Raw genomic sequence first — 10,000 nt, 5'->3', positions numbered from 1 at the left:
ATCTTGCCCGGAGAGCTCCGGTGATTTTGTTGCCCTTGAAACCTCGAGCCTTGCAGGTTAATACTCTTGCTTTGGTCATTTAGTGGCTTTCCATACTTATCAACTGCAATCTCCACTCGCTTTCCTCCTATTATCTTAACTTCCAGAAGAGGTTGGTCGTCTCTTCCAAACGGAGCCAAGCCAGCCATTTTGAGGTGTGTTATTCACATTGCACTGGCATATTTTAAGAAAATAAGGATGTCAGAGTTCACCAGTTGTAGTTGTTGCAGCCATTGCATGTTGTCAGGGGCAGTAAAATTACGCTTACACAAGGTGTAAATAAAGAAAACTCCAGTCTCTTTCGGTTGTAATCGTTTTATGTGGCTAACAACGCTCACAAGCAAGTGACGGAGGTCTTTTTGTGTTCTTTTTACCTTAAGGACCAAAAAGGAAATCGTCGTGTAAGTACCTTCCAACTTGTGAGATCTCTGGCAATTGGATCTGAGGATATGGTGGTATCTGTTGAGTAAGGTTTACCTTCCGGCTTGTTGCTCGGATTGCTGAAGGACACGTCATCACTAAGACAGTGCAGCTTCCTTGATCACTAACTAACGACTCTTCAAATTTGCAGTCTCTAGCTTTTAAAACGTCTTCAAATTTCGCAGATGGTTGACTAGCCTACTCACAATTCCATGCAAAGAAAAACACGGTCCTCATTCTATTTCTAAAATCGCAGGGCTGAATTTGGCCGGGTGCAATTGAAAACTTGGCAGAGAAGCCGAACGGTGGTAAACGGTTTTGCATGTCCACTTTTATAATCAACTAACTTAATTCACGTAGGAATGTGTTAAGCCAATACCAGCAAATTAGGGACACTGAAAAATTGTCGAAGTCTAATACAAGAGCTAATAAACAAAGATGTACGAGGGTGTCTTATTTTTCTGTTTAATTCTGGGGTAGGGGAGGAGGGGGTGAGGAGAACCTCCTCTCCCCTCACGTTGAACGGCAAACCACAGGGAACCCACATAATGTGTGTGTGTAACAGATTGTTATTTCATAGTACATTTACTATAAAATAACAATTGGTTACACATACACATGGGCAAACCCCCAGCCATGCAAGCAAAAAAAGACCACTGCATCACCGAATATCCAATTTAATCTGTTCTTGCATTGTATTATACGGTATCTTTTCAGAACAGAGATAAAGGGCTCCCAACTTTTTCATGGCAGCGAGATGGAAAGAGTGCAACAAAGGGTTTAAACCAATAACTCACTTAATATGAATTACAGTCTGCCTATCAACTGATCAACTTTAAGTAATGCCTCATTCTATCATTGTTTGATTCTGTCTTACCAAGTCCACTGTGATGTCATTGTACCTCTGGCTTAAACTCAACAAACTAAAAAAAGAAAAGAAAAAAGAACTAAGAGTAAAATTGTACTTTTTCCTGCTTGGAAATTGCAGATTCAAGACGAGAAATGGCATCAAGTGAACTGCAGGCAAGGAAGATTCAGAACGAAAAAGCGGAAAAGGTTCTTGACGCTATTATAAAATCCAGAGGAAAGATAAATAGTCAATATGATGCGGACATCATAGAAGGCATTTTGGAAATACTTTCTATCATTGCGGGATTGATAGGGGAGCCTAATGGTATGGCTATCAGATGGTTCTGTCAATTCATTCTTCTCGGTAGGAAACAAAACCAACCATCTGTGGTAGATCGGTTGGCAAAGATTGTTGACAATGGATGGCGTAGCTTCAATCGTCGTTTACAGTACCAGAAATACGATGGTTTAAGCTGTCGTGTTTCAGAACAAATAACCCAGCTGCGAACGATGAGTCAAAGAGACAAGCTGGATGATCCAAACCTGTGGAATGATTATGTCCAATTTATGGGTGAGTTGTCGAACACGTTTGAAATGCCACTGACGTTTAAATACAGCAAAGGATCCCTCACTGGAGAACCCGGGGTGGACGATTATTTGACGGCGTTAACTACTTACTGTAAGCCTTACACTTGCTTCATGGGACTCCTTATGGCTGCCAAAGCAAGATTTGAAGACCTGGGTCAAGTGCGCAAAAGTAAAGAAGTGGATCGAAGACTCCGTTGTCAGAGAGATGACGCGATAGGAAAACTCTCCTTCCTTTCAGAACGGAAGTATTTAAAATTTCTTGGAAGTCTTTCTTGTGAGGGTGGAAAACTTATGAAGATCCTGGCTTTGAGTCGACGGTTGTCGGACAAAAGCGTCTTAGAAGCGGTGAGAAACGGCCTAGGCTTAACCCAAATGCCTGATATGCCGACAGTTGAAACTGCAGCCGAGTGCGTCTCTCGCCAGTCAGTGAAGATAGAACTAGATGAGAGGCACCAAATTCCTCCTGGAAACCTTTTAAAAAGGACGACGACACGAGTGATGGGGCCACGTGATTGGATTCAATTTGTGAATGAAACTGACTTCCCCATCAAAGTGGTTTTGAAAAATGTCAAGGAATCCAATGATCACTTCAGATTTGTTAACGTACCACCTCGTTCGTATCACCCCGAAGGATTCCGAATTCCTTTGTTTAAGCTCTCAATCTCAATTTGTGGTTTCTTTGTTCTTTATCTAAACGGAGACGCGAGTGGCAATATGGAATCGCCAACAAGAGATGCGAAGGTGTTTGAGTTTGCATTGTCCATTAATATTTTGCAGCATCCATGGCCTGGAAAAATCAACATCCAAGACAAAACGCATGATGAGTTTACCTACGGTGAAGACACCTACAATCTCATGAAGTATGGCGAAGTCCCACCATTGTACTTTTCGAAAGAAGATACCTACTTCATGGTGAAAGCAGAAATTGTTAAGTGTCGGTATCCAAGTTATATTGGAACCTGGCGGTTTCTAGTTCAGCAGTTTGATCCATTAAACATGGAAGAGTAAGGAAGGGTCCAGTGCATGGGAAACTGATGCAAATCACTGGCATGCTTTTGCAGAATAGTTTAAAAATGAAAATAAACCTGAAGCGGATTCTTAAACTTGTCTCGCTTCATAGCTTTTGTTACTTTAAGGATCAAAGGACGTTTTTTTTTACGCCATTTAGAAACTGAATGAAATGTCTTAGAATAATAAGCTGGAGTAGTATGACGGAGGAACTCCTTAGTTAGCGCTGGTATGCCAAGTTTGCATCTTTCAAGATGTTTTACTCTTAATGTACAAAGCTAAGCATAGACCTTATTCATAAATGGCGGTCACATTTATAATTCTTTTGTCCACGTGCAAATTAGCCTACCAAGCCTTATTTTAGAGCAAGAATTCTTTTCAATTCACTGTATGGTATCGAGGCTTGGTAGGCTAATTTGCACTTCGACAAAAGAATTATAAATTGACCGCCATTTATGAATAAGGTCTATAACGTAATTCTTTTAATAGCCCATTAATTAGTGATATTTTGTGCAAGTACGATAAGAAATTCAAGGTGCCTAAACGGTAAATTTTCCCGCTCCGAGTTTGAGACAAATCGGAAGTATAGAATGATGTATTTTGGACCCTATTTGTGGGGTAAAGTGAGCAGCGGCTGTTGTAAACGAGTGTTTCAAGTGAGCGATTCACAACGTGATGTGAAAAAAATAACGGAATGGTAGCTGTGTATGTCAAGGTTTTTCCTGAAGGTTTTGGTTAGCATGATAGAATTTGTTATTTCTTAGTTCTGAATTACCGCTGTGTAGTGCAAGTTATTAGATTACCGAGGTATTAATATTCAAAGAAATAGAGAAATATGCCTACTATCTGCAGTATAAGTGAAGCAAGGATACCTAAGGCACTGCTCTCTGTATTTATATTAAACGAGTATTATATAATAAAGTCAATAATGCACGCCGTTTGATTGGCTCTCACCTGTGATCTATTTGAGGACAAATGCATAGCTGACGTCATCAAAAAGTATACATATATAAAACAAACAGATTGTATGTTGCCGTGCGTCTGTAAATATAGGGACCTTAAAGGGACACTGTCAACCATGAGTCATTGCGGGAGGGCGCTTTCTTCGGCGTCATTTTCTGTAATACAGAAAATAGTAATATATGTGATAGGTTAAGCTCCATCGCGTTCCATCGGCCGTAAAATCTTGATCTGGTGGTTGTAATATTTGTAAATAGTTTATATTATATTTGATTCGCGTATAGGTATCACTATTTTGTTGTTACTGCCGTTTAAAGTGCTGGATGAAGTGGTCTAAAAGATGTCGCCGTCCGAGGGCAGAAGGTCGACATATTGTTTGGCTCGTATCTTAGACATTTAATTTTTGGCATGAACGGAAATGAGTGTCAGGATTTGGAAAAGCCCTGTTCCGTAGATTCATGGTCAAGAGGACAGGAATTAAGTACAACACCAATGTTTCGGAAAGAAAACTGCTCCGCTTGTGGGATTCATGTCTTATATTAGCCCAATACAATGTACATGTATTGGGTTGTTACGCAATCCAGCTCCCTTTAATAGGGAAAATTTCCATGGAGGACGAGTGAGAGCAGCTGGTGTGCGAGTGACGTTGGTATCTTTTGAAGGAAGGCGGCAAATAAACAAGGCGAGAGCGGCGATACTGAAAATGTGTTTTTGGAGGGCTGTGAGGCAATTTAGCAAAAAAAAAATAAAAAAAAATACTACTAGCGCAGTTTAAATGTGTTCCCGGACTGGCATTGGCTTTAATTTGTATCGCAAACCTAATTAAACTAGACGCTCCATGAGCGTAAACTGGGTTGCCTGTGGACTGTGGTTCGTGTTATGCAAAAACAGAAGGCACTGAGGTGGGTAGTATTGAGCTGCAACGTTCCAGTAATTTTTTTTAAAGTGGGGAGAGGGGGGTGATGTAGACCGTTTGTGGGGTCACCCACACGTCATGCCAGTAAAGTCCCTTTGGCTCACACGTTCACACGTTGAATTATTTTGTAATGTCGTGTCCCGTTTGAGGCCTTTTACTTTTTTAAGCTTTGGTAAATTCAGTTCAAAGAGGCAAAACACGCTCTTGAGTGAAACTCATTCGTTTTTTCTTTGAAGGAGCTATGTCACTCAAAATGATATAATCCATGATTTGGGGTGCAGGGATGGCGCAGTGATGACAGCACTCGATTTGATTTGCGTTAATTGTTCATTTCAGTTTACAGTATCCCCAATTAGCGCTAGAACGACTAGACACTTGATATGTTGCTTTCCTTTCCTTTTTTCCCAAAATGCCCAAAAAACAGGATGAAACATTGCAAGAACAACTTAAATCTGTTGAACGACATAAAAAAATACTGCAAAAGGAAAGAGAAGCATGGATGGACATAAATGTACAAAATTGAAACGGATTACATTCGGGTAATATTGGAAAAAGTCGGCCCGACGTTTTTCAAATTATGACAAATCGCCTGGATGAAGGTCGTTTCTTTCTCAGAACCATTTCGTTTGTGACTTAACGATCATTTTATCGGTAAAGGAATTCCATATTACCATTTTCGAGTTTTAAACTCGTGATTAACTTAAGATTTTTCCGAAACACCCAAAAATAACGTGACATAGCCCCTTTAACTAAAATAGTCCGCAAAAAAAACCTAACTGCAAATTGCTCTCACGGACGTTTTCCTGCATGTCATGCATGTCTAGAGTTGCACTGAGCAAACGTTTATGCCACACACTAAGGAAGGACTGAAGATGTTGGTTCCGCTTCATAATTTCTCTTCTTTTCAGTCTCATCTGCATGATTACAGGTCAACTTTTTTTTCGTTTACGTTTGCACCAAATGGTTTTTCAAACCCGGGAGTTACGGTGTAGCCCTTTTTTTTCGCGAGGTTTAATTTTTGCGGACTTTGCGGATAGTACTTGATCCGCTATAATAAGTTCCAGCAGAAAAAAACACCAGCAAATTAAAAACCGTAAAAATTTACTGCCGTTAATATAACTAAAAATGGCTTTTAATCCACATAGTGGGGTCAAAAAAATTCTTTATTTTAATATTTGCATTGAGAAAAAGCAATTGGAGCTTGCTACAAACAAAGAGCAACGAGGTTAAGTCAATACTTTCCCAGTCTCTGGGGCATAAGAAACGAACTCAAAGCAGTCAATCAAAAGATCACGTTAACTATTTTTTGAAGTCTCCAGGATACCACATTTCCCCCACCCGTTCTCGATGATTCAGAGGTTTTTTACCAAAGAGTGATAGAAGTTGAATATAGTTTTGCTGCTTGAAAAGAAAACCACAAAAATTAGTTCCCGGCGGAAATTTCTCAGTGTCACTACGCGCCGCAAAAATTGGTTCCCGCAAACTTCATTCTAGCGAAGGATTAATGACATCGAGCCCGTATGGCGAGTGCAATTTGTAGTCTTTGAAAAAATTCACAAGTGCTTATTTATTCCAAATTGCACGAGACAAATCATGTGATTACTTATTAATAATATACATGAAAAAATTTGAGATGGTTAAGCAGAAGAAACGCACGCGTATCACAAAATCAAGGAAAAATTGCGCCATAATTGCGCCAAGCAGGGCGCGCGCTTGATTTGAAAACAAATGATTTGATTGGCTATCTGTGAACTTCTTTGTTCATTGACCAATCAGAATGCTTGCTTTATTACCTTTTTTTGCATTCAATTACCTCTTTTCTGCACTGTGTTACCGAAAAACTGCACTGCTCTCAGCCAATCAGAATCGAGTAATTTCTCATGTATATTGTTACGGGTGAAACACTATTTATTTTGTGACCTTTAATCTGTATAGTAAGTGAATGGCCAACGAACGGTACTAGCAAGTCTCTGATGTGAGCCTTCTAGCTATTTTTTCGGTTTTGTTCCCCACACCACGCGCAACAGATAGCTCAACATTTACTAGGCATTTCTGTTGAAGATCACTTAGATAAAAGTCAAACCACTTTAGGGCCCTTTGATCAATGCAATAGCTATCTATTGTAGCTTTCGTAAGAGAATCTTATGTTAAACTGTTATCTATATGTGCCATGAAGTGATCTAAAGTCGGATTAACATTTGGCTACATTAAGGTCGTTATCTTTGAGAAGTTGATACACTGACAGGTCAAGCATGCGTTTATTTGGTAGATATCCCATAGCACCTCAGTTTTCCCAGGGTGTGATACCCAAGCTCGTTAGGGGGGCTGATATCTCCAAACCTTAGTTGCATGACGGGAAGATGAGATTTGTTTGTCAACAAACCGCTGTCCTCGCGCCACGTATTGTCATTCTTGTCACAGTTGCATCCGTATCCGGAATCTGTACAATTACCAGTTACTGCACATGCGCACTTGTATAAAGGAATGGAGTTCGCTCCTCCCCAGTAAGTCATCTTGTCTCCATCACGTGACACCCACCAGCCATACATGTTACCGTTGCGTAAGAGTCTTGCGCCATAACACTCGTACTTGATAAACTGCTCACAGTGGGCAGAGATGGCGGTTAGTTTTCCCAGCTGAAGGAGATTTGTCCCAGTGTAGTGAATGTCACGCTTGTAACAGCCTTTAGGTTCACATCCTTGCACCAGCGTTCTGTCTTCACTGTCGTGACTGATGGCTGTCACGCCAATGTTATTCTTGTCAGTCATGTCACAGTCAACAGTGAAAGTTGCCACGCCTCCTTCTCCATCAGGATCGATGACGTAAGAACCACTCGGAGCATTGGGATTCAACAACTTAATCTCGCTACAGCTTTTATTTTCTAGAACAAAACATTGAAATGTCCAAGTTAGGTTCTGTTTTCGCCGGCTGACTCAGAAGTCCCGTTACCTGTGTCGACTTGCGCAAAATGATTTTTTGTTCATGCATTTTTAACCGTTTTGCGCCTTTTTCCACTTTACGTTTCTGCAACCTGCCCCTACTTCCTTGTATACCCCTCTACTCTGCTAAGTTCCGTTTCTTTAAAGACTTCTCTCTAACAAGCGCCATTCTCACCTCTTATAAAATTATGAAAAGGGAAAACAAATAGTTTGAGGTTACTACAGCGTTTGAGCTGTAACCCCAAAGCTTCCCGCCCCCCTCCCCCTCGAAAGTTTCTTTTTTATTGATAGGTTCTCTTACATTTATATTAATTAAGGTGACTCCTTAGTAATAGAAGTTGTCATAAGATTTTCTTTAAACTTTTCTCGATTGTTCCCTACATTATGGTGACTCGAAATGTGCAATTAAATAAATAGGTCACCAAGCTCGTTCGCGAGATATAACTTGCTCAAGTTACTCATTTAATCATTGCAACTTCATCTATCAAGGACAAGTTTGTCCTGAGTATCGGTTCAGGCTACGTTTTGCAGGAACAGGAAGCACAGCTTTGACTTAATTCTTAAAATAACAAAACAGGTGAATTGTATTGCTCAAAAGGAATAATTTAATGTTTGTTCTATGGCACAGACACACGTCTTGAAAAGGCACTGACTACAAATATTCCTTGGGTGCGTGATCTCGAGGAGACAATTTTGTGTCCATGAGTGATGACTACAAATCCTTTTTTTCCTGTAACTTTTTTTTCTGACGTAAATTTTTTAAAAATTTTTTACAGCACAAAGAGGATGAGTACGAGAATTAAATTATGCAAAAAAAGGATAGGTCACCAACCTCGTTTAGGAGGAAACAGAAAGCAAACCAAGCTCGACCCCTTGACAACACGTCTCCCCGATAGCAAGGTTTCACTTTCACTGTTGGACTGAAATGTTCTTTAGCATCATCAAAGCTATCACTCGACTTTTTGTTTTGCGAGAGTCTAAAAGGTTTCTTGTTTTGCTCTTTACTGCTGTGCTCTGAAAACGGCCATTCTTCTTTCTAGCGAGGTTTCCGGCACGAAAGGTCGCCAGTTTGAAATGTTTTTGGCCATGTTCGATATATCAATATTGACACATGGCTACGAGTCTTTATGGTTAAATTCAAACATTGTTTAGTTTAGAAATATCTGTTGAGACTTGTAAGACAAAGAAAACAGAACTGAGCCGTGAAAGTTGACCATAAAGCCTCTTAGCCATGCCTTAATACGAACGTGGCCTACGCTGTGTTATGCGCAGAACAGGATGCGCAGTGCAATACTAGGGAATCACCTTAACACCCCCCTCCCCCACCCTCCATCCAACACACACACCCAAGAATGGTCTTGAAACTGACAGTAGCCTTCCTGGGGGCTTTATAGGTTCAGTCTTTTACTGTTGCTGTATATATGAAAACTAGAAATTAAAATAAAAGAATAAGAATAAAAAAGCATTTGTTAACTTATACCACGATGTTCACAGTTTGTTCCAAAGAATCCCAGTTTACAGTGACAGCGATAGGAATTCAACTCATGTTCAGGAACACAGTCGGCACCGTTCTTGCAAGGATCGCTTTCACAAGGCGACTGAAAATATTAAACAAAGAGAACATTAGTCATAATATACAACTTTTCAGGACCTGTAATGTTAAGAAAGCAGACAAACTGTAGGCTTGATACAAAAACCGTATCCATTGGCTGTTACGATGCAAGGTTACATTAGCATAAAACGTCTTAGTCAAACTGAAGAGAGTGTAAATTTAAATAATGACATTTTCACTTACCCATAGGCTGTAATGATGGAAGGTAGCATTAGAGTGAAACTTTTTAGTTTCTCGGTACTTGTCAGTGGCCAACAACTCACACAGATAAAGACCTTTCGAGTCAGGATACGCCGCCATGTTGAACGAGAAACACTTTGGTTCAGAAACACAACGAAAAGTGCAATCAAACTGATCTTCCGCCCAGGACGATGTTATTTTCTCTGCCCATAGGTAATGGAAGGGATTACGCTTAAAATCTCCAACGGAAAAGTCGCCTGCTGGATTTCGATAAAGAGCACTGTTTTCCATAGTGTACATCATCATTAATTGGGAGGACAGAAACAACAGTGATGGCCAGAGTTTCATGGTGCGGGGCTGCTGACAACAATGTGTCTTTTAAAAAGTGATACAGCCCTCCTTTAAAATGTAAATGAAAATGGAAGCTGCGATGAGTGAATGAATAATTGATTGCACGGTCTGATTAGATGGTTGGTTCAGTGCATATGG

At 40.2% G+C, this 10,000-nt stretch overlaps 2 protein-coding genes across 2 annotated transcripts in view; one reads left to right on the top strand and one right to left on the bottom strand.

The window, feature by feature from the left end:
• Positions 1-17: 17 nt before the first annotated feature.
• LOC137973653 (uncharacterized) lies at positions 18-3,185 on the top strand. The gene is made up of 2 exons (XM_068820502.1): positions 18-440; positions 1,448-3,185. The coding sequence occupies exon 2, from the start codon at positions 1,462-1,464 to the stop codon at positions 2,902-2,904; it is 1,443 nt and encodes a 480-aa protein (XP_068676603.1). The 5' UTR covers positions 18-440; positions 1,448-1,461; the 3' UTR covers positions 2,905-3,185.
• A 2,843-nt stretch (positions 3,186-6,028) lies between these two features.
• Positions 6,029-10,000, bottom strand: part of LOC137973354 (contactin-associated protein-like 2) — a 4,068-nt gene continuing 96 nt past the window's right edge. Inside the window, exons 1-3 of the mRNA XM_068820145.1 lie at positions 9,515-10,000; positions 9,200-9,317; positions 6,029-7,661 (exon numbers count right to left, since the gene is read on the bottom strand). The exon at positions 9,515-10,000 is cut by the window's right edge and continues 96 nt beyond it. Coding sequence (XP_068676246.1) covers positions 7,039-7,661; positions 9,200-9,317; positions 9,515-9,859 — 1,086 coding nt within the window. The 5' untranslated portion in view covers positions 9,860-10,000 and the 3' untranslated portion in view covers positions 6,029-7,038. The remainder of the gene's footprint in view (positions 7,662-9,199; positions 9,318-9,514) is intronic.

This window comes from Montipora foliosa, chromosome 10 (genome assembly GCF_036669935.1).
Source record: "Montipora foliosa isolate CH-2021 chromosome 10, ASM3666993v2, whole genome shotgun sequence".
NCBI lineage: Eukaryota > Metazoa > Cnidaria > Anthozoa > Scleractinia > Acroporidae > Montipora > Montipora foliosa.
The sequence above is the reverse complement of the archived record's forward strand: the minus strand, read 5'-3'. Positions and strand labels throughout refer to the sequence as shown.